Source organism: Osmia lignaria, chromosome 14 (assembly GCF_051020975.1).
Source record: "Osmia lignaria lignaria isolate PbOS001 chromosome 14, iyOsmLign1, whole genome shotgun sequence".
Taxonomy (NCBI): Eukaryota; Metazoa; Arthropoda; class Insecta; order Hymenoptera; family Megachilidae; genus Osmia; species Osmia lignaria.
In genome coordinates this window covers 4433627-4458031 of record NC_135045.1, presented here as the reverse complement: position 1 = coordinate 4458031, position 24405 = coordinate 4433627, and the positions used below count along the sequence as shown (strand labels likewise).

General features: G+C 34.8%; 3 protein-coding genes across 6 annotated transcripts in view; 1 reads left to right on the top strand and 2 right to left on the bottom strand.

The window, feature by feature from the left end:
- Positions 1-215: 215 nt before the first annotated feature.
- LOC143306071 (uncharacterized) lies at positions 216-9718 on the bottom strand. 2 transcript variants are annotated; one of them, XM_076692204.1, is made up of 7 exons: positions 9389-9718; positions 9077-9311; positions 8767-9001; positions 3850-8704; positions 1004-3747; positions 772-942; positions 216-356 (listed from the first exon to the last, which is right to left on the bottom strand). In XM_076692204.1, exons 1-7 carry the CDS (start codon positions 9540-9542, stop codon positions 237-239), a joined length of 8514 nt encoding a protein of 2837 aa, XP_076548319.1. In that variant the 5' UTR covers positions 9543-9718; the 3' UTR covers positions 216-236. The 2 variants fall into 2 exon arrangements, with proteins under 2 accessions (XP_076548319.1, XP_076548318.1); XM_076692203.1 differs by having other exon boundaries at positions 1004-8704.
- Positions 678-24405, top strand: part of LOC117607360 (uncharacterized) — a 36567-nt gene continuing 12839 nt past the window's right edge. Inside the window, exons 1-2 of the mRNA XM_076692207.1 lie at positions 678-818; positions 9819-10090. The gene's annotated coding sequence lies outside the window, so the exon portion shown is untranslated. The remainder of the gene's footprint in view (positions 819-9818; positions 10091-24405) is intronic.
- Positions 10185-24285, bottom strand: Root (ciliary rootlet coiled-coil, rootletin). 3 transcript variants are annotated; one of them, XM_076692206.1, is made up of 25 exons: positions 23207-24285; positions 19125-19217; positions 18695-19054; positions 18393-18617; positions 18128-18330; positions 17674-18055; positions 17452-17604; positions 17075-17377; positions 16728-16964; positions 16509-16645; positions 16280-16440; positions 16072-16202; positions 15641-16003; positions 15219-15578; positions 14960-15152; positions 14535-14894; positions 14279-14464; positions 13545-14207; positions 13371-13483; positions 13124-13300; positions 12952-13059; positions 12504-12896; positions 12134-12439; positions 11696-12076; positions 10185-11616 (listed from the first exon to the last, which is right to left on the bottom strand). In XM_076692206.1, exons 4-25 carry the CDS (start codon positions 18591-18593, stop codon positions 11335-11337), a joined length of 5793 nt encoding a protein of 1930 aa, XP_076548321.1. In that variant the 5' UTR covers positions 18594-18617; positions 18695-19054; positions 19125-19217; positions 23207-24285; the 3' UTR covers positions 10185-11334. The 3 variants fall into 3 exon arrangements, with proteins under 3 accessions (XP_076548321.1, XP_076548320.1, XP_034186980.2); XM_076692205.1 differs by lacking the exon at positions 18695-19054 and having other exon boundaries at positions 19344-24285; XM_034331089.2 differs by lacking the exon at positions 18695-19054.

Here is a 24405-nt window from a genome sequence, read left to right as displayed (position 1 = left end):
TCGATTTAACATTGGTTATTTACATTTTTTGATACCTGTAACTGTTGCTCTTTTAAAATATGTATACATTACACAATATTATACACACATCTATATATATATAAATAAATAATTGTTGTATGCGTTGCACACATAAAAACAGGAGACGTGATACAGAGAAAGTAAAAATTGTCCGATATTTAGTTCGAAGTGATGTCTTACCAATTGCGTCAAGTCATTGTTGAAACAAGAAAACCCTATATTTGTTCTAGTTCCTTTATTCTATTTTGTAATTCTTTTATTAGTCTTGCTCGGGAGCGGCATAAGTCTTTCATCATTTGTTTTTCGTTCAATAATTTTTGCATTTTTGTATAGTCCTATTAAAAAATTATAGTTCAGTATATATATATTATAAATTCAATGGAAATTAATGTACATACATCCACTATGATTTTTAATTATTCATTTCACCAAAATCCTCGTTAAGGCATTTTAAATTATTAATGGAAAGTACCGCGCAATCAGAGCGCGCATAGTGCGCAGGCGCAGCCACGAGAGTGTCGGCTGCGAACCGGCATGCCGCGCAGTTTGTTCACGATCATGGTTGAATGCGGTTCTCGTTTCTGACACTGCCACGGCCGCGTCTGCGCACTATGCGCGCTCCGATCGCGCGGTGTTTTTCATTAATAATTTAAAAACTAAGCCTTAACGAGTTATTTTGGTGAAGTGAACAGTTAAAAATCATCCTCCCAAAGGATAGTCACCGCAGCCGAACATCTCAGTCCAGCTTACCTCAACAACTCCGCTATTGCTGCTGCAGAAACGTATTGCGTTATCAGGTATCGTTTGACAAGCTTGATCTTTTCTATTAACTTGCCATCGCCTGCAGATATCGCATTCCCACGCATTGACATCGTTCATAGTTTTTTGTAGTTTCCTTATTTCAGAATTTAACTTAGCATTCTGCACAAATAAAACAATACATTTAAAATTTGCACAATTTTCGATAATTTTTCAAACGTACCTTATTACGAAACGCAAGGACGACTTCCTCTAATTCTTTACATTTTTTCTGATAGGGAAAGTTTTCACTTTGGATTTGAATTTCTAATGTTGCAATTTTCCCGTTCTGCGACACTATGTCAAGTTCTAAATCACGAATCTTATTCTTCAGTTGTTGACACTTATCCTCCTGTTCACCAAGATTTTGATCAAATGTAGTTTGTAATTTTTGTTTTGAACTATCTCTTCTTAGCGTGACTCCTTCATTGTTTGAATACATTCTTAATTTCATTTCAAGTTCTTCAACTTCACTTTTAAGTTTTTTATTTTCTGTCTTGAAGGTTTCTAGATTTTCTTTTAAAGTATTAACCATACTCTTCTCTGCTGAATGTAAACGCAAAGTATTCTCTAATTTTGAAATTATAGCATCACGATCACGAATACCTACTGCGCATTTATACAATTCATTATGGAGCTCTCTGTTTCTTGTTGTTAAATCTTGTATCTTAAGCATGTATTCCATAAATTCCTTCTCTTTTTGGCGTAATAATGATTTTTGTGTGTCTAATTCTTTTTTATAGTTATCTACTTTGGCTTGTAATTCTAAATTCTCTCCTTTCAATGCATTAACACTAATCTCATCCTCTGTCTCGATCTCCATTTCCATCTCTGTTTGTGATGTCAATTTAGATGTTCCCACTTGACCTTGAAGTTTTTTATTTTCCTCCCTACATCCTTCCAATTTCTGTTCTACCTCGTACAATTCGGTCTCTAATTTTGAAATTTCAGCATTTTTTTCCTGAATTACTGCTGCATATTCATCCAACTCTTTATCTAGTTCTTTATTTTCCTTAGTTAATTGTTGTACTTGACTTACAGATATCTTAAGTTCCTCAACTTTTCGATTTAATATTAATTTATTACCTTCCAATTCTAATGCAATTTTATTTTTCTCTAAAAGAAGCGCATCATACTTGCTTTCGTCTATTGTTGAACTTGAAGTAGAGTATTTAGACTTATATGATGATGATGTTGTTTTTATTTTTGCATTTTCTTGCAATGTAAGTTCATATTTACCTTTCAGGTCAACTAACTCCTTCAAAGTCTGACTCTTTGCTTCTTGAAGTTCTATCACACGATTCCTCGCACCTTCTAAATTATTCTGCAATGTTTTATTTAATTCTTTCAATTCTTCTATTTCTGTCTGTGCTTTAATTTTACTGGTACTATTTCTAATCTTTCTTTCTAATTTTGCATTTACTTCTTGAAGTTCTTCATACTTTTCTTTTAAGTCGTTTAGCTCCTCTATCAAAGAGATATTTTTATTGTTCAATTCATTTAGTTGCTTGGTTAATCCAGCATTCTTTATTTCCTCTGAATTTAATTTACCTTTGATAATTTCCAATTGTTCTTCTCTCTCCTTTTTTATTTTCTCTATTTCTTCTTTATGTTGCTGAATGACTGATGTCTGATCTTTAACATGTTCTTTTAACATATCATATTCTAATAAAAGTGTTTCCAGTCTGGCTTCATACTCAGAAAGAGTATCACATTTGCTTTTTAAGATTCCAGTGATTTCTTCGATATGAGAATTCTTTTGATCCATCTCCTCAGTCAATTTATTATAAGCCAGTGTAAATTGTTCGAGTTCTGCATTCATGTTATCTATATTTTGATTATTCTTCTTCATTTCAATTGAATTTGCTTCTAAAATATTCTTCAGCTGCTTTTCATTAGCCTCTAGTCCTTCGATGTTACTATTTAATTCCAAATTCTTTGTTTTGTATGATTCAATGGTGTACAGTAGCTCGCTTATTTTCTTTTCATACATGTCCTTCTCGGTTTTCATCTTCGAATGTAACTCCATTTCCTTACATTCAAAAATTTTCTGTACTTCCTTTTCTCGTTTTTGAGCAACAAGTATCGCTCTTTCTTGTTGATTATCAATTCCACACTGTTTATTAAATTCAGTTTGTACATTGTTGAAGTCCGCTTCTAATGTTTCGACTTGTTGTTTAAGAATCTCGTTTTCACGAGTGCTCTCTTTCAAAAGATGTTCGAACTGAGAAACTTTATTTTTGTACTCCTTCTGGGCATGTTCTCGTTCCATGATATCCGAATGAAGTTTCTCAATTTCTGCTTCCAATTCTTTAGCCCATATCGTCGTACGTTTCTCCATATCTATACACTGCTGTTTCTCATCTTCTAATTTCCGTTTCTCTTTTTCACAAGTTTCACGTATATTTTTAATTACTTCTTTTTCTTTAGATACAAGCGCGTGCAACAAAACTATAAAGATTTCGTTTATAGATTTACTTGAAATATCTGTTGAATTTATGTTACATTTGAGCGATGTTAATTCTTTAATCATACATGTTTTAATATCATCTAATTCTTTTTTCAGTTTTTCATAATCACTGTCTAATATATTTTTCCTACTGAGTACTTGTTCTTTTTCATTCATCATTTCATTGTACTTTTGTTTAATGCTTTGTAAACTACTTAGTTCTCCTGTTAACTTCAAATTTTCATCAACATATTTATTTAACGTATCATTTAATTGTTGTACACTGTTTTGAGATTCTTCTAGACACTGTTGATACTGCAGTGACATTGAATCAAATTCATTTTTATATTTCATTTCTAGATTATTTTTGAATTCAATTACTTCAGTTTCAGCTGCTTGTAATTTTTCGGCAAGAAAATGTTTTGCTTGTTCATTTTCTTGCAAAAGCTGTTCCAAATTAAACGTTCTCTTCTGAAGTTCTGCAAATAAAGATTCTTTATTCATTATGTCTGTTTGTAAATTATTTATATGCGCTTCCATGTCTTTGATTTTTGATGCATTGTACTGTTCCAATTCCTTACTTTGCATATTTTCTTTTTGCATTCCTTCGCATCGTTTCTTCAGACATTCTAATTCTTCTTCTTTATCTTGAATTATATTCGTATCAATTAATTCATTTTTCTGATTTCTCATTTTATCCAATTCACTGCTTAAACAAAAAATACGTTCATTTAATTGAGTAATTAGTACATTTTTATTTTCTTCTTCAACTTTTAAATTTTCTAGCGCTACTTCTAACATCAGCCTTTGACTTTCGAATTCTTTTTCTCGCTTAGAAAAGTGTTCAATTTCCTTGCTCATGTTCTCTAAATCATTTTCAAGAATTTGTACCTTATTTATCGCTATGCATTCGTTGTTTGCCCCCTTTTGTTGCAACTCCTCATTCAGTTCTTTCAACATATTAATTTCATCTAGCAGTTCTGCTTTTTCAACTTTAAACTGATTAAACATAACAGTAAAATTTGTGCTGTTCTTCTTCATCTCGTCCACGTCATCCTTCAACTGATCAATGTAATTCTGCATTTGACGTACTCTGTTTTCGCCTTTATTCGAATCCTTCTTTAGTGTTAAGTTATCAGTAGCATTCGTCGTATTTGCAATCATACCGCCTTGAAGCTTTTTAAATTCATTACACTTATCTTCATATAAAATTGATAATTTCTCATGATCGGTTTTTAAAGTTTCCAGTTCGTCATTTAAGCTCTGAATTTTCCCTTCGACAAAGCTAATATCCATTTCATTTACAAAGCTAACATTTAAAGGAGTATTAATTTCACTCACATTTAGGTCTTGATTAACTTTCTGTTTCAGGATCTCAGTGTCCGCGCACTTACGATCAAACTTTCTTTGTAAATCTTGCAGCTTTTGATTCAGAACTTTTGCTTCCAGTTTAAGAGCTCGGCGACTTTCACTTACATTTCTTAAGTGCGCGCACTGACTGCAAGAAGTTAATTTCAAATCGCTTAATTTTTTATTTAAACGTACTACGTGGTCTATCTTGTTCTGTAGCATTATAACTTTATTTTTCAACACCTCAGGATTCTCTTCATCCTGATCTTCACCAATCTCTGTTGTACTGTTTTGAAATATCGTTGATAAGTGTAAGGTATTATTATATGATTTTTCATTACAGGAAGAATCAAGATCTTCTAGAGTCTTTAATAAATTATTTGAAAACTTTGCATTCTCATCAGACAGTATTGTTACTTTAGTCTTTAATTCTGCAACTTCTGCTAACAATGTATTATTTTCTACCTTTAACTGTTCTACTTCATTTTCAGCAAAATTTTCATTTATTGTCAACAATTGTTTTGTTTTACTTTTTAATATATCGCATTCTTCCTTCAACTTGTCGTTTTCTTCTATTTTATCTATTAAATCAGTCGAGAGCTCGTTATTTTCCGCTACTAGACATTTATTGTTTTTTTCAAGAATAGCCATTCTTTCTTTATAAATACATTCGTGATCAAACAATAGTGACTTACTTTCTTTGATACTCTCAAGTTCCTTATTTTTTTCTGCAATGGAAGTTGATAATTCAATGTTTTCTGCTGTTAATTTGTCGATTTTAATTTGATACGTTGCAAACAATGAATCTTCATTGCTTGTTTCCGGTATCTTAGAACGTATGGATTCCAGCTGATCTTTTAAAGTTTCCAAATCGCTTTCCAAATTAATTTTCTCGTTTGTAACTTCAGAAATCCGCATGTAAAGTTCATCGATTGTTTTCTGAAGATTAAGCTCTGTTTGTTTTGCATTCTCTTGTTCAGTGGTTAATTTATTAGCCATCTCCATATTTTCAGTCGTTAACAAATAAATAGTGTCTTGTAAATTTTGTATGTCTGTTTTAAGCCCACGAACATCATTTTTTATGTCTTCCAACTCCCGACTTTTTAATTGAAGAACTTCTTCCAATTCGCTCTTTTCTGTTTCTATATTTATAATCAAAGTTGAAAGGTCTGCATTGCTTTCATTAACTTTTGAACTTTGCAAGATAGATTGATTTGTTAATTGATCTTTCAAATCTTGATTTTCTGTTTGTACGTTTGTTAAAGTTTCTTGTAAATTTTTTACGCAATTTTTCAGATCATTATTTTCGCTTATATAATCATATTCGCTTTTTGATTCCAATTCCGAAATATTTTTACTTGATTCTTCAAATGATTTATACGCAGCATGATTAAATTCAGAAATTCTCTCTTTTAATTCGATATTCAATTTATTTCTTTCAAGTGTGATGCTTTCAATTTGTTTATTTAATTCAGAGATCGTTTCCATTGCTTTTTGATTCTCAGTTTTTTCTGATATTATGTTTGCATTCAGCTCAGCAACGATACGTTCCAATTCATTATTCCTAGATGATATACTTTCAATTTGTACTTCAAATTCAGCGATTTTTTCAATCGCTTTGCGATTTTCTATTTCTTGTAACATTCTATTGTCTTCAACTTCAGCATTTTTCTGATTCAATTCATCGCGTATTTCATTATTAACACGTTCATGTTCTGTGTTCTGGAATGTTAAATTTTCAATTTGTTTCTCTAGTTCCACTGTTCTTTGATTTCCAGGTTGCTGTGATATTGCTTCTGTTTCAAGTTCAGAAATTTTTTGATCAAGTTCAGACTGTAATTTAGTATTGATGCATTCGACTTTACTTTTCTCAGATATTGTGGTTTCAACTTTTTTCTCTAAGTTAGAAATCTTCTCAATCGCCTGTTGATGTTCGGTTTGTTGTAATTCAATTGCTGACTTAAGTTCAGAAACATTGTTGTTTAAATCAGCGTTAGTCTGTTCAAGCTCCTTTTTCTCGAAAATAACCCGTTCCATTTGTTTTTCCAATTCGGAAATTTTGCTCGTTACTTCCTGATTAATAGTTCGCTCTGATAGAAGTTTCGATTCTAAATCAGTAATTTTCTCTTCAGCTTGGTTTTTATTTGAAACCACTTCTTCAATCTGTTTTTCTAACTCAGAAACCTTTTCAATTGCCTTTTGTTTTTCAGTTCGTTCTGAGTTAACAGCAGATTCCAATTCTGTATTCGCATGTTCAAATTTATTTCTTTCAAACCTGATGCTTTCAATTTCTTTTTCTAATTCTACAATTCTATATGTTTCTGTATTCGCAACGATTGAATCATTCCTCAGCCTTTCTAATTCTAAAGATTTTTTATTCAATTCCTTACGCAATTCGCGACGTATGTGCTCGAATTCATTTCTTTCAGAAGTAATATCTTCAATTTGTTTTTGCAATTCTGTGGTCTTCTTCGATAATTCAACACTTAATTCAACATTACTACGTTCAAACTGATTTTTTTCAAAAGTGATACTTTCAATCTTCTTCTCTAACTCTGAAATTTTGTTCATTTCTTGCTGCTTTATATTTTCCTCCGACATGTTTTTCAATTCTAATTCCACGGTCTTTTTCTTCAGTTCTGCGCGCAGTTCACGACTGATATATTCAAATTCGTTTCTCTCTGAGGTAGTATTTTCAATTTGTTTCTTCAATTCTGAATACTGTTTCGTTTTTTTACGATGTTCATCTATTTCTAAAGAATGTTGCTTCTCAACTTCGTTTAATTTAACGCACAGTTCAATAATTACACGGTTTACATCTTTTTCTTCAGCAAGATTGAGATCTGTAAGTCGTTTCTTCACTTCCGAAATACATTCTGTGTCGTAGCTGGCTGTGGCTACTTTTGTTTCTTCAATTTCTTCCAAGTCATATTTCAACCGAGTTCGTACCACTGGAAGAATTTGTGCTTCTTCGCGTAGAAAACAATTTTCTTGACACATTAATTGTTTTTCTAGTGTTGTAAACTCGCGAAGTTCCACAAATTCTTTGGTTAAATCAGTGATACGTTGACGTAAAGTTTGTTTTGGCGTAGATGGGGAAATATGGAAACCGGTTTGAGTTGATATATTACACTTTTCTGGTGTTGTATCAAAACTATTCTTCTCCTTAATCGTATGTATATCATCGTTAAATGTAACACGATGTTTACGTTTTGTGATGTAAGGTACTTCTTCGCTGTCGCTACCATCCCCTTTAGATTCTCGATTTCTTTCACTTTCAAATAATTCTAATTCAAAATCAGCAAACTCTGTTTGAAATGTTTGATTCATCATCTCTATAGACTGAAGGACATTTTTTCTTTCCGGCTTTTCAAACGATACTTCTTTTATAGTCGGTAAACCAGTTTTAGGCTGAAAAGCAGGTAAATGTTGATTAAACATTGCAGGACCACCCCATGTCTGTCTTCTTTTAGATCTGCACTTGAATGATTCTTCTGGATCCGAAATATCCCCGGAAACAATGCGAGTTTTTAATAATTCGATACGCTCTTCTAACAATTGATTAATACGATCCTTTTCTTGTAACTTTGATTCCATTTCTTCCATTTCTGCAGACCGATGTCCAGTTTTTATTTTTTCTAATTCTGCTTGAAGTTTAGCCAACTGCTTTGCATATCGTTTTAAAAGTGCTGCGTCGGACATAACTTCGTTAACTTGTGGTTTATTCTTTACACTTTTAGCACGAGATGCAAAAGATAAAGTACATTGAGTCTCTTCCAAAGCGGCAGGTGTTATGGCACAAATTATAGCTGTCATAGCATTGCCGCCCAACGAAGTCTGCAATAATCTTGTTAGTTTACTATCGCGGAAATTAACGTGCTTTTGACCGTCCTGTGATTCACTTAATTGCATAATTACTAAACCTAATGTGGAAAGAGATAAATTGATGTGCCTCCCCTCTTTGAATCTTTCACCAGTTGCTCCTGTTTGTCGTGCTCTTTCAGAACCAGCAAGATCTACTAAATTCAGTTGGGATACTTGGATAGCACCATCTGAACTTCCCCCAGCTTCTCTGCTTTCAATTGTCTAAACACAGAATTTATGTTTATATGTTATGTCTAAAACACACTGATTAGTAATAAACTTACAATTCTAAATATGGTATGACTTCTACTGCTACGCTCATTCATATTAGTCTCTCCTATTCTTCTATTTTTGTCTCCCTTCTTCATTATGACCAACACATTTTCAGGACTATTTGTGATTTCCTCTTTACACTGTACAACTACTTGTCCAGTTCCATCTTCTTTTAATTTTAAATCAATACCAGTTTTGTTCAAAAGATCATTAACTCTTTCATTGTATATTTCTAAATATGATACTCTAAAAAATAAAATACACTGGAATTAGTAGATGATATTGTTATCCTTTTGTTGATAGAGATGTACATATACAAACCTTAATAAAAATTCACGTCCAGCACTATTAGCAATGGCATCAAACATGTGTTCAATAGCAAGCGGTATAATACCAGGTTCTTCCAGAGTACCCATCATGGTATAAGTTTTACCCGAACTTGTCTGACCGTAAGCAAATACTGTTCCATTGAAGCCATTTACTGCTGCATTAACAATAGGTTTTACAATAGCGTTAAATACATCTAAATTAGATATGTTCATATCAAATATATGATCTGAAAACATAATGTTTGAAATTAATACACTAACACAGTAATAGTTTTTAAATAGTGTATAAGTGATTGGTATATACCAAAGCAAAATCCTCCATCGCCACGTTTTTTCATTTCTGGATCCGTGGAAATAATAGAATTCCCTTGAACTGTCCATTGTATCGGCAGATTATCATCCTTTTCCCGTTTAATTAAGGGTCTTACTTTAACAGCTACTTTTATACTGTCCGACATTTTTACTTAATGCTGTTTTAGTTTAATCGTCAAACAATTCACATTATCTTAATACCAATTTACTTTTAGAAAAACTTTACATAGTTTACTTATATCGTACGACACTGACACATTAGTATAGCATAACTGCCATTTGAAACAGGGAGTCCTTCCCGTTTAAATTTGAACTTTCTGTAATCTGATTGGTATATTAAAGCATGTATTTAATGTAGATAAGATTGGTAAGACAGTGAACATTTCATGAACAGGCATTTTGAAGTTTATCTTTTTTTACAGATGGCGGTAAAATGGTGTGGAACAAGAGCCAGTAGCATTCAAATAAAAGCTTCGCGCCAAAGTAGTACTGGTTTATGATTGGTTATCGTATTCGAAAGTACTTAACCTAACTTTTTGATACGACCAATCACGTTACAGTTGTGCATTTGACGAGTGATGCGAGGTTTGTTCGGCGCGTTTCAAAATTTAAAGTTTTTAAAAAATTATTGTGTTACTATTTTTTAACGTTCCAAAAGAACTACGAAATCATCACCAACTTTGCTGCTACTCACGTGAGTAATATTTATATAACACTTTAAGAAAATCATGCATTTCAAATTTGCAATATTTTATTACATATTGTATATGTATATGTATCTCTACAAAAGTGAACACCAATTAACATATTATATAATTATATATATAATATTAGACATAATAACATTTTTTATGACTAGCATCATATAAGCTCCTTCTTTTAGTATAATTTGTTTATCAGTTCCAGTAGACTAATTTTTCATTTCATTACTTCACTTGTAATGATAATAAATAATGGTAACTCATGTTTTCTAAACCACAAATTTAAGAGAAAATGTTACATATTATAACATTAAAATGACTTATGATTTCATTAACTGATCTATTAAACAATTCAAGATTTATCGCTAACATGCAAACATAGTTGAACATTTCATTTTTATATAATATGTAATAAATAATGATTTCAAGACACTTCAGTTTTCTATGATCCGCAAACAGGACAGCTCAACCGAGCCAGCTATGTATTTTGATTGGATTAGATGTCTATATTCTTAATAATAAAGAATAGACACAATCCACTGTTTGCCAACTGTGTGTTATCTTTGGTACTTTCTTATAACAGTATACCGTTCTCTACATTCTATGCTGTGCTAGACTTCAGTGACTCATCTATCAAATAATCAGAAGCATATCCCTACAATGCTTTTGTTTGGTGATTCTCTATGGTCTCAAGACGAGACTAGAGATAGCATTATTCTTGCCAAAGTGCTTTCCATTATACGGATCATAAGCATACGCTTGATAATCAGAACACAAAACTTAATTAATAACTTAGTTTTAAAATCTATAGTAAAAGATTAAAATTATTCTAACTTACATGGACGGATTGGGTCTAAGTATTATATTGCGAAATTTCATTCTAAAAATTTTTCAAATGTTATAGATGATAAAAATAGCATAGTATGTAAACATATATAAAACAAAAAAGGAAGAGCTTTCTCATGAGATGGTATAGATATTAAATTTTTAAATACTGAATAAGTCTGCAGTTGATTGATTCTAAAAAATGTATAAAAAATGTATAATACTATTATCAAAATGGCCTAATCTTTGAATGATCTATGGTAATAATTTTAAATGCATTTGTGACTAGTATGAGATATGTCAAATCATGTTCCCATATATGGAAGAATTATTATATACTATTCTTCGTGTAAATATCTGAACGCATGTTGGCAGTTTTCTTATCCGATTCAGTCTGAAACAGTGTTGGAATTCATTTGAGCTGTGCTGGCGTGGAAGATCTATCGTAAGATGATGATGGAGGTACAGCTAATGACGGGGGTAAACTGGTAGTACTTGTTAGTGTGGAATCCAATTTTCTAGCTTCGTGTTCTAACAATACTGCATCTAATGATGGATCTTGCGACACTGTTCTCAAAGAGTCACCCAAAGCTTGTCTCAATTGTTGCATTTCACGACCAGCTCTTGAACTTCTCAGCACGTACAATTGTCGACGTTTTATTTCTTGGTTCAGTTGTTCGCGTAACAATTGTATCTGTTCATAGATTTAATCACATAACAAATATTCATCAAGAGAGCAAGAGAAATTAAAAATTGAGTAGATATTAGTATACCTGATTTTCCAGACGTAACACCTGTTGACGATGGCTTTGCTCCCTTGCCTCCAACAATTTTTCTGCTTGCAATTGAGCCGCTCTAAGTCTTTCTATTTCTCCCATTCTGTCTCGGCTGTAATCGTATATCGAATGCGTGTGAACGTAACTCGATTTCACTCTTATAAGTTCAGCTTCCTTTTCTGCAAGTTGAGTCTCCAATCTGCGCACTTTTAATCTCAATTCTCTGTTCTCTTGTTCGAAGTGATCAAAATCAAAACTTGTACCCAGCAATTCTGCGTGTGCTTTTTCAGGACGTTCGTAACTTTTACTACGACTGGTTGATTTATACAAAGATAACTGACGTTCTAAGTTACGTTTATCAGCTTCCAATAATTTCACCTAAAAGAAAAGAAATGTTTCTTACCCCTGTGATTATCTTTTTGTCGTAAATGTTACCTTCTCATTTAGAGCTTCTGCTTTTCCTCTTATCTCACTTCTCTCCCTCTGAGCTGTTTGCAACTGTCTCAACAATTCTTCATCTCTGTTCGTACTTTCTTCTTGTGGATAAGTAACTAGTCTCAACTGTGATTCTAAGGCACAGCGTTGTACTTCGTTATTCGCCAATTCATTCTGCAGACGAGTGATTTGATCTGTTAACGTTTGGTTTGTATGTTTTAAATCGCTTAAAGACTGTTGCAGAGATTCCGCGCGTTCTGATAGAACTCTGCGTTCGTTTTCAGCATTCGAAAGTTGTTTCTGTAACTGAAATAGAAAATAGGGAAAACTGTTTGAAATTTTCAAGAGACAAATCACTGATGGTTGATACCTGTTTGGTCTTTTCATTAGAAGTCTGTAAGGAAGCTGTTAATTCCATAACATGGTGTTGCAATGAATTAATTTCAGTTTTCAATTCGCTCTCCGTATTAGATGCTTTCTCCAGCGCAAGATTTAGCTGTTCTGTTGTAGACTTCAACGAAGCACAACGTTCTTCTAAACTTGCCATGGCTCGATTTTGAATGTCATTGCGTTCTTGCAGCTTCTGAATATTTGCTTCCTTTTCTTGGTACATCATTTGCAATCTTTGAAGATCACCTTCTAACGACATCCTTTGCAATTCTAACTTTGTAGCGCGGGATTCACTTCTACTCAGCTCCTCTTGTAGATTACGTTTTTCATTTTCTACTTTATTCAAGGCTTGCTTCAGTTTGTCCAGCTTGTCCTACAATATTTTTTATTTTACCCCTGTTTCGTTGATAAAAAAATTATATTCTTACCTCATATTGTGACTTTTCTTCAGAACTACTGTTAATCATCAATTCAAGATTCGTCATTTTTTCACGCAACTGTTCACACTCCTCTGTTTTTTGTTGCAAAGCGTTTAACTGAAATACACTTATCAAATAACCAAATATATATTACCATTGTAACGTTGTAAGCAAAACGTACCTGCATTTCGTAACCGCTCTGTTTCTGCGAAAGTTTCACTTCCAACGAGTTCTTTTCATCTTGCAACATTCTTATGTTCGTTAGTAAATGATTTATTTGAGCATCTGATCTGTTTTGTACTTCCTGAGTCTCTGCCAATTGCTTTTGCAAATTACACAATTCTGTTTTGTAGTCATCCTGGAATTTAAATAAATGTGCAATGTAAAATTAATAGTCTACGAATTACAAAGACAATATGTATGATTACCCTTTCACGTTCAATTTGAGCTACTTGTTGCATTAGAGAACGTACACCCTTTCTGATAACTTCTGGATCAACGTCAAGTATCATATCTCTACTAGAGTCAATATGATCTTGCACTAAATCGTAATAAAAATACATTAACTTGGCATTATTTAGAATGATCTGTTTATTACGTACCCCTCGCTGGACTCCATCTTCTCGAAGGGCTCATTACTTTAAAAGGTATATTAACGCTACCATCCATTTGAATACCCGCGATACGACGTAAAGTAGAGCCAACGCTACTCAATTTTTGCTCCACCTCCTTCTTCGCCATTTCTAATTGCGATAACTGTGCATCTAAAGCTCGAACCCGTCCCTCGGATCCTCCAAGACGTGCTTTGAGTTCTTGAATTTGTTGAGAAGCATCAGCCAGACAAACCTCCAGATTGTGCTTTTGATCCTCCAATTTTCTTTCGCGACATCGACTGTCCTCGAGTCGAACCACCAGCTCTTGTTCCCTGGTTCTCCACCTTTCATTCTCTTCGTCAGAACGTGAACGTAATCTTCCCAGTTCTTGTCTGGTTACTTTCAAACTATTATCCACGTCTACTAATTGCTTCTTCAATTGATGCAACTGGAGTTGCAAACGTTCCCTCTCTTCGGTTTCGTTCGTCAATCGAGCATGCAATTCCTTTTCATCATTCTGCGCTTGTGCGTTACTGTTATGAGATTTTTGTAATTCATCCTGGGTAAAACGAAGCTGTTTCTGAAGTTGTAACATTTCTCTTTCCACGTCGCGAAGCTGTGTTTGAAGGCGAGATCTCTCCGCATCTATATTTACTTTCGTATCTTCCAATGCTTTTGCATGTACAAAATATAAATAAATAACGTGCAATGATACTATAAGTGATCATTATAAAATATATTACCTGCAATCTTTTGATAAGCTTCTTCCAACGTTCTATTCTGTTCTCTTTTCTCACTCTCAATACGTTTCACATGTTCGCGTAGCTCTTTGTTACTGCTGTTGTATTTTTCTTTCTCATACGTGGAATCACCCAATTGTCTTCTGACATCCATTAATTCTTTCCGTAAAGTTTCATTTAGATTTTCAGCTATAAATGCACGGTAATTAAAGTAGGAGCAATAAGCAATATCAATATGAAAAGTAAATATAAAATGTACCATCTTTAAGCTTTCTAATCGTTTCCTGTAATTGATTTTGCAAACTATCAACTCTGTCTTCAGTCATGTGTAATTGAACTTGCAACTCTTCGGATTCCCTTTGCGCTGATTCTCGTTCTTTCCATAACTCTTCAACTTTTAACTCGAGTTTGATCTTCTCTTCATCGGCTTTTAACTTGGTTTCGTCTAATTTTGTCTTAAGACGACTCAATTCATCGCGCAACTGATTTGTATTGTTACGCTCTTGTTCGGCACGCGATGCGGCTTCCCTTTTAACTCGTTCTACGTTACTTTTTTCCTCTTCCATTTCACGCAATACTCCTTCAAGTTTTTCCACTAACGCTTGTTGATCGTGATGAGCTGTAAAAATGATTACTTATTGAAATTTGCATTGAATCCTCGCATTTTACATGTACGTTTATTACCTATAAGAAGAGCTTGCTGTTTATCATTTTCTGCTCTAAGAAGAACCTCTTCATGTTGCTGGCACAGATTTTCCATATGCTGTTGCATTTCATCAATCTTTTGGTGCAGCTGATTTATCTCATTATCTTTCTCTTCTCCAAGCTGTAACAGAGATTGTTGAAGTCGCTTTTCCAAACCCATTTTTATCTGTTCCTGTAAATGAATTCAATTAATATCCTTGTACGATATTTCTGGTGATTACGTTTATAAACACAATACTTTTTCTTCGTTCAATTTTTTAATACTCTCTTCGCTATGCTTCTTCATGTTAGAAATGATTTGATGAAATTCAGCTTCTTGATCGCCACTTTGTTGGGTTAAAGCTTGTTTTACTTCCTGTGCCCGTTTTTCACTGTTTTCTAACTCCTTCACCAGCCTTTCCACTTGACCTTTCAAATTTTCTTGTTTTATCAACAATTCCTTCTGTTCTTTTTCTAATTGTGTTTTCTTCACGTGCATATTTTCTAAATTGCTTTGCGTGTCGAATAAGACACCTTCCAAGGTTTCTTTTTCGCTACGCATTGATGCAAGCTGTTCCTGTAATCTCTGAACTTCTTTTTCATTAGTTTCTAAAAGTACCTGCAACGAAACAATACAAATAAATTTACAATATAATTTGCAATGGTGTATAAAATATTTACTTGTTTCTCTTCGTTGTCTTTTACAAGATCTTCCAAATTTCGATTGATTCTTCCGTTCATTTCATTCGCCTGTTCTAATCTTTGCCTAAGTCTCATTAATTCCTCGTTCAACGTTTCCTTCTTTCGTGCTAAAACTGATAATTGATTACTCAAATCCCCACGCTCGCGCGTAACTTGTGCTAATTCCATTTCGATCTTTTCTTTTTCAATTTCCAGGAACTTCACTTTCTCGTTCAATGTTACTTTTTCTGATTCTAAATCGAGCCTAGTTTGTTCTGCTTGAAGTAATTCTTTTCTCAACGAACCCAAATCACCTTGCTGATCAGTGCATTGACTTGCCAATTTATTTTTTTCTTCTGTTACCTGAATTGAAAAAATATCATCGATGATTTATATAATTAAGTAAATTCAGAGTGACTTAGAATCGTTACTTTTTTTAGTTCTTCTTCCAGTCGTTGCTTTTCTTGCTCGTGGTTGCTGCAGACAGTCTCTAATTTCATTAAAACTTCTTGCATATCTGATTTTTCTAACAATACTCGTTCCAATTCCAATTCCAAGTCGCCTGGATGATAATTAATCAATTTATATTAAACAAAACATTTGCGAAAAATAAGGTACGTTTTTTACAATTAAATTCACCCTTATTTTTTTCAATTTGAGAAATTAATCCATCAGTTTCTAATTTTTGCTGCTCGAGCATATCTTTCGCAAGATATGCTTTATTCAATTCTTCGCGTAAAGTTAATAATTCTTCCCTCATTTTGCTGCATCTGTCTTCTTCCGATCGAAGATTTAATTCTCTGATAATTTAATTTACATTTTGTTAATCAACAGTGGTACGCGTTAACAGAGTTGTTATTCATCATACCTTAATTCGATGTCCTTGGATAATCTATTGACTTCATTTTGAAGATATAATTTTTCATCTTCCAGATTATCACATAGCTTTTGCAATCTGTTGTTAGCTTTTTGTAACTTCTCACAATCGCTGTTTAAGTTCTCCATCTAAAAATACTTACTTTATGTCAATAATGAATGATAAGCCGTACATTATCTACGAAAAAGTTTAAAAAAGAATACAGCTTACCATGCTGTTAATTTCCACTCTACTTTTATCCAGTGCATTTTTCTCTAATCTTACAATATCAAGACCTTTCTGTAACATGTCTTTCTCTTGAACAAGCTGCGAACATTGTGATCTCGTCGCGTCCAATTCAGTGACCAATTCCTCTACTTTTTTCTCTAAACTTTTAACATTCTCTTCCGCGTTCTCACACTGTTTGCGACTCGTTAGCAATTGCTCTTTGTTCGTTTGCAATTTAACCTGATATAATAACTCGTTTAAATATGATATTAGAAAATATAGTAAGCACACAATAGGATGAATTTGTGCTCTCATAATTTACCAAAACATACAATACAAAATCTTCACACCTGAAGCTCGTGTATAGTTAACTGATATTTGTGTAGAGCTGATTGTACAGCACTGATAGTACTTTCAGCAAAAGCTGGAATGGTGTTGCTTCTTGTACCTCTTTTCGGTGATTTTTGAGGGATTGGCCCAGTGGGGGATAAATGAAGATGAGGAGGCGGTTGAGTATTTTCAATATCCTGACTTTCTGCATCTTGGATCACAATATGCGCTATATCTTTTAACGCAGATTGAAGAATTTCTATGTCGTCTTGTATGCGCACGTTGCGATGCATTTCTGCTTCTGCCTCCCCAAACTTTTCTTCCTAAACATGGAATATAATTACTGTACATCAGCTATTTCACTTCTAGTTGACATCGTTTTAATTTAAATGTTTACCAAATTATGAACGTCGCGAACAAGTTGATTAATTCTTTCTTCTTTTGCGCGAATCTCGTTTTGAGCAACATCGTATCGCTGCTTAACTGCTGTTAATTCTGTTTTTAATTCATTTACCTCCTGCTCTTGTGCTTGTTGAATGTGCTGCGATATCTGAAACACAATAAAATTGAAATGTAAACAATATATGATGCAACAGAATTTATTAATAAAATTATGTACCACTGGTTGCATAGCCGCATGCATTCGCATAGCGAATCCTGTATTGTTACAAGCCGATGAAACGTCGTTAAAGGTTGAAATGATACTGTTTTTCATCTTCAATAGATCTCTTTCTGTATTAGATTTTATCTCTGCAAATAATCGTTTTACGGAAACAACATCGCGCCAAAGATTTAATAGCCTGTTGTGCTCAGAAGTATAATATTCGTTAAAAGCCTGTTCCTCTTCTCTCCATTCTTCTTCTTTTACAGCCAATTCTTCTCTCAGAATATCCCAATCGTTACTTAGTTTCTGCAGGTCATTTGTAAGTGCTTCATTTGTATGATGAGATTCTTCTAATTGATCCTTCAAAGTTGTGTTTAATTGTAATAATTTTTCACACCTGAATGAAAAATGATATTTAAATAATCATACCATACATTTAATGGCTTTTATTCAAGTAGAAAAATATTACCTTCTACGTTCATCTGCAAGTTTTCTTAAAGCAGTATCTAAATCATGAATTTGTTCTTCACGTATTTCCCTCAGTGTCTGTTGAGCTGCATCTAGAGCAGAGTTTGCAGGGGGTATAGAGCTTGAAATTTTGTTAGTGTCATATGTAACAGATTCAGCCATTTGATTTTCAAGTTCTGAACATCTTTGCTTATACTGTAAAACCTAAACACATGAATTAGTACTACATGTTTAAAGATTTAATCCTAGGCAAATGTAAGCTTTACTTTAGCTTGTAAACGGGAAACAAGAGCAGCCTGGTGTTGCTGTGCTTGGCGATATGTATCCAAACGTCTTTTATAGTTTGTTGTTTCTTCTTCAAGTCTATGGCGTAGTTCATAATTTTGTCTGACCAATACATCAGGTGAGAGATCTTCATCACTTACACGGTCTTCTGTGCCACCTGTTATACTGCCAGTAGAGTCCATTTTAGTACCTCTGTTTCTGTCTCCCTACAATAATGATAATAATAATGATTTTTTTAATACAAAAATAACAAAGACTTATTAGTATTTATACGATTTGATACCTTGTAAAGGTCAAAAAATTTCTTATATTACATTATATTAAAAATTAAAAACAACTATGTACAAATATTGAAAAATATTTATTGTGGTGTTGTTTGTTAATACAGTTAGCATTTTGCCGCATTGGGATAAAACGGTGTGAAGCATAAAGTCAGATATTCATCATTTAGGTTATGTTTTTGTTTATTGTTTACGGTTGCTTAGGAAATTGTGTAGGGATCATGCGATCCCTATTCGTTTTTTTGATACTTTAAGTTGGTTGCACTGGTGGAGTAGTTAAGGGGCGCGAAATCGAATAAAAAATATTTAAAAAAGAAGAAAATGTACTATCTTTTTGGCAAGGTAACAATCAAAATATTTTCCTGTAACAAAAATTCATGGATACAATGGCTGTGTCTAAAAACATTTTCAGTACTAAATGCATCGAAATACCTCTCTCATTTTATTGGGGCCTCTGAGAAACGGTGCTCGCCGCCTTTCCATCTGTCCTTTCGCCGAAAATTGTGAGAAACCCTTAGACAATGGCTAAAACACATTTTTTTAAAATGCATCAAATACTTTCGTTTTCTTAGACAATAAAAATGAGGAAAGGAAACGATAAGAATGAGAGATGATTTTTATAACATTTGACTCATGTTCCACGGCACGTACTTCAATCCAGTTATGGTTACACTAGGTCAGCTTAATCTACACGAGTGCAATAATCAAAGCAATTACAAAAAGTGCCATTATCGACACGAGTTAGTCAGACACATTTTCCTGGTTCCTCATTTTCCTCGATCTTCATTTTTCTTCAGCGGGGGTTTTGAAACATTTGGAATTAGAATCAGAAAATGGTAACTCTTAAGGGTGGCATTATCCCTTAAATTCTAAAAATTCATGTCAAAGTAATTTGATAAGCTGTCGTGGTTGAATCGTTGGAACATTCGAGTAAGAGGTATTACCGAATACCCATCACTGTTATTGGACATCCTAATTGCCAGGGAAAACGAATTGCCAACGGGACGAGTGGAGCATGGTCGTGCTCCTCGAGTTTCTTCTTTTGCCAAAGCTTTGTCGTATCCGGTATCTGCGCAAATGGAAGTAGAAGAAGCACAACCCTCTGCCAGGTACCGAATGGCACCAATCGATATGTGTATAGCCAAACTGGCTGCTCCTCCTCACCAGGATATCACCCCTCGAATACGTTCATCCAACTTTTCTATTACTTCCTACACACTACTTTCGAATCGTTACAAATATTCTAAGTGACCAGCATCGGAATCCCTTAACCCTTTCATAACGAATTCATTTCGATAATGCAACGTGGTCGAGCAATTTGGAAAAATTTTTATTGAAAAATTTAGTACAAAGTTCGAGGCGCGAACGTGGGTGGGTATCGTTCCGGGTAACTCCCTGAGAATCTCGCAGCTGTACTAATAATCGCGACAAGATAAACCAGCAGGGATCGCGTTCGATCTCCCCCGCGGATAGCAATAACAATTAGCGCGTTTAAAAGTTGTTGAAGTCTGAAAATTTATGGCTCGTTTTCGATCACGTGTCCCGTTCGAAACGATATCGAGTTTGAAACTCGGTGCCTCGTAATTGCGCTATGTCAGGGAACAATTCATCGAATTCGGCCAACTTATTTTAAACAAATTCAGAAAATCGTCGTTGATTCGACAAAGGCTCGTAAAGTCTCCGGACAAATTGCCAAATCGGTGATCAGTAAGCGATCGTGGAATTTGAACCGTGTCAAAGCAACGAGGGAAACGAGCGAACCAGATCGAACCGCATACCCATTTATCTGAACGAGTTTTTGTAGACAGTGGTTCCGTGGGTCATTGAGATTTCACCTCTTCTCTCGTTATTTCTCCCTCTTTTCTCACGTTATCCCCTCGGTGATAGCGACACTGGCATATTGTACGTGTGCTTTTTACTATTTCTCTACGATTTCTCTTACTATTGTCCCACCATTTCGATATCACTCTAGCTAGTTTATAATGTTAATAATGTTAATCAGAGTAAATTAGAGGGTGTCCGTCCCTAAAAAATTTCTAGGGTTAGACGCCCTGTTAATAGGAAATAGCGAAAGTTTCAACGACCACGGTAGAAGCATGAATCGATTCGGTATTCGAAGCATTTAATCGAACCTCATTCTACCATGGTCAAGGACGAGCCAAGGCGTCCCTTTTGCGAAACTATGTGACCGTGAATTCTCGTGCAACGAGGCCCGAATTCTCTCACGCTACACCATTTCGATGCACTTATCGGATAACTTGAGCACCCTTCGTACACCAAGAGGTGTTCAAGTTATTTTACTAAAGAACAAGAAGGATCAATTTAATATTTTATATTATTATCTGAACTTATATGTACGTATTTCAATTACCCCCTCGAATCTATTAATGTTCTGCGAAATGGTTACAAAACACGATTACATCAGCACATCATTATGGGTGATTAAATCGTCCACGGAAATAAACAACGGTCAATGTCCAGTTAGATACAAGACTCTATTCGGAAATTCATCTATCGACGGCGCCTCTGATTATCTTCTATTATATTTACCCGTTCCATCATTCTAAGGATCAAAGACTGGCGCTTCTCTTCATCTTTTACCCTCGCGTTCAATTTTAATTTTTTAATTTTTAATTTTTAATCATGTGAGACGAAGAGAAGTTCCAGAAACTGGAGGAATTTTTTATATTTAATTTGTGATGCCGGTCATCAAAAAATATATTCTATCTATTATTTTTGGCAATTTCGAAAGTCTACAAAGTTTCGTGCAATCGTTCATGATTCTTTCTCGTGAATCATCGTCACGTAGCGTCAAGGTCTGGAAAGAAATTATTTTAATTTGCGTATTAATTAATGAGAACAGTAAGACGTGACGAAAAGAACGTCTCGCAGAAACGGGGAAATTACCACGGTCAATGTCCATCGTTCGCCCGGTTCACGTGTCTACTGATACAACATCACGCAACTCGGAGGAACGATTACAAGAGACACGAAACCATGAAAAGATGAGAAACCATGCGTGTGCTATTAGTCGTGGCGCGAATTGATTAGTCATTCTTTTTTTCTTCTTTCAGTAGAATCTTATAGAACTAAAAAAGAGCTGTTAATGATATAATTATTGTATTAAATAGGGAGCGTATCTTGGTTCGTGCGAGACACGTTGTAAAAACTCTTTTCTCTCGATAACGAGTGGCTACAAATTAGCGTTTCTTACGCTTCAGCTTTTTTTCTTTTCTTTGTGATTCTTCTTCAATTTATCTATAATAGTTTGATAGGATGTATCTGGTGGAAGGGGATATAATACGGTAATTGCGTTAACACCTTCCATTCTCAGGAATCGAATTGAATTTCATATGTTACGTAAAAGTTACACGAATACATAGAGGGTTAAGCAGTATCGATCGGTTACAAGAGCGACATATGTGTCGCTGATTGCGTGCTTCAGTTACGCACGTTTCGCTTCCTTTTTATGGCACACGATGCAGGAAACGAAAAACTTATTTCCTGATACTGTTACCAAAGAATTTTACCTCTATGTATCGTCTATAACCGACCCAGTTAGGCGATCCGGAGGTCAGGAAAGTTGGTCGATCGGTTAGCCGACACGTGGGGTGCTTTTCTATCCACGTGACAGAATCAACCCTAACCGCGAAGCCCGGCCAAATGACTATGTTCGAACACGTATTATCCCCTTCGAATATGCGTCATGTCTCTGTGAAACTGGCCACTGGTCAATCTACTTACCAGCCCCCCAAGTACTACCGGAAACACGACTTTTAATCAGCCCACGTGGGTGAAAATCAATGAAACTTATGGGAAAAAGGCAACGCGAAAACGCGTATTCAGTAAAAGAAAAAGAAGAAAAGTTTGCAAAATCATCGTTGGCGTAGATTGTTGTTGGATCAAGATGAATAATTGGTGCGTGCATGATTGGCTCGGTAATCGCAGCTAAGTTTAATGATAGACAACTGTTGGTGAGAGAGATCATTATCCGAGAAATGATGGAAACACGAGAGTACCGGTGTCGGGTTCGTTTACTCGATTCTACGTGGTAAGCCGGTTTCGCACCGGGGTGCAAGTTAATGGAAGGAGTCAATCAATCCTGACCCTAACGAAACTAGTTAACTAGTAGTGGCAATTATCTAATTTCTCCGAGGCGAGTTTGTTCGAGCCTGGAGATCTCTTGGAACGATCGAAGATTCTATTGATTAAGTGCGGTTACAAAATCAATTTCATTTTCAAATAGTTCATTACTATATTATTATAACTACTATTAGTAAACTTTAATTAAAATAAGCTATAATTAAAATAAAAATATTACTAAATATTCCTTCGAAGTAAATGATAACTGGAAGTTTTATGAATGAATCAGCTGTGTCATCTGCAACAATCTACTATAAAACTTGTTAAAAGAAAAACAAAAACACTCGTAAACAGCCCTCCCAATCAACATGGTACTTTAGAGCGAGCAGAGTCCCATTGTAATCGTGATTATTTTCCCCGCGACAACTCACCCGTGACATCTCGAAGGATTTATCGTAAGAAAAACGACAAGAATTATCGATGATTTGTGGAGAATGGAGTACGATGATGGATGATGGGTCGGCGGCGATGCAGTTTCTTCAGGGCCTGGGGACAGACAACGAGGGTTCGACCGCGTTCGAACCGGACTAACTCGGCGTCTAGCTTTCACTGAAGGCGCCGGCGTCGTCGTACCCCTACGGCGTCGGCGTCTCGACCGTTCCTCGCGATCGCGTGTCCACGCGAACTCCATGGGCCTGGCCACGATCCATGGATCCCTAAAGGGGGTTGTTCGCTTCGGATCGGATACCACCGTTATTTTCACTGAAGCCTCGTAAACTCCGTTTCGTTGATTATAACGACGCCCGTTAACATCGTACGCGATGTAATTTACGAGAGGCGAGCTTTTACGCTAACGAGGAATTGTCGCGTTGAATTTGCGAATATAAAAAGTTGAACGATATTCTTAATAAAAGAAAGGATGGTATGATATTTCAACCAAACTTCCGGTTCTTTACTTCCAATTATTTAAGTAGAAAGTTTGCATGGCCCGTAGGAGGATTGTTTCGTGCACGAAGGAAGGAAAATATTTCTTCCGATTCATTATTCTTCCGGGGGAGGGAGGTCATCTGCGGCCTGGTACCCCTGGCGTAATGGTTTCCCGATCTCTCGGTACTTTTACAGAAAACTTTTAACCATCCGAATCATTCGAGTCACGGAATGCATGAATCGTGACACAATTCGTCGATTTACGATCAAAGGTTTAATAGAAATATTAGGAACACTCGTGACGTTTTATCGGTATTACTACTCACGGTAGTCATAACATATTACCGCAATAACAAGTGACGCACGGTAGAGTTAATAAACACTAACAAATTGATTAGTAGACGGAATAAATTGGATTTTCTGTGTAATCGATACGCACGATGAAATAATGAAGATTCTCCTGGAAACATCTATTGTTAACACAAAGCTTCCTGTTTTCACGGGAAATTTCTAGTCATCGTGAATTTCAAGTTACGTATCAATTTAAGAGGGAGAAACGTTATCAGAGGGGACTTTGTACCATCAATTTTACCTTGACTTACAATACATCATTGACCGGATGATCTGAAGCGCGAATAACATGCAGAAAATTTAATTGCCTCTTCCAAATAATTTCAAAAGTGCAATTTCATTTTTTTTCTTC

Coding starts and splice junctions, on each gene's coding strand:
- LOC143306071 (XM_076692203.1), bottom strand. CDS start 9,542: ATGTCGGACAGTATAAAAGTAGCTGTTAAAGTAAGACCCTTAATTAAA. Junction 9,312..9,388: donor CGATGGAGGATTTTGCTTTG/GTATATACCAAT, acceptor TTATGTTTTCAG/ATCATATATTTGATATGAAC. Junction 943..1,003: donor TCCTTGCGTTTCGTAATAAG/GTACGTTTGAAA, acceptor TTATTTGTGCAG/AATGCTAAGTTAAATTCTGA.
- Root (XM_034331089.2), bottom strand. Junction 18,331..18,392: donor TTTCCCGTTTACAAGCTAAA/GTAAAGCTTACA, acceptor TCATGTGTTTAG/GTTTTACAGTATAAGCAAAG. Junction 13,484..13,544: donor AAGATGGAGTCCAGCGAGGG/GTACGTAATAAA, acceptor ATTACGATTTAG/TGCAAGATCATATTGACTCT.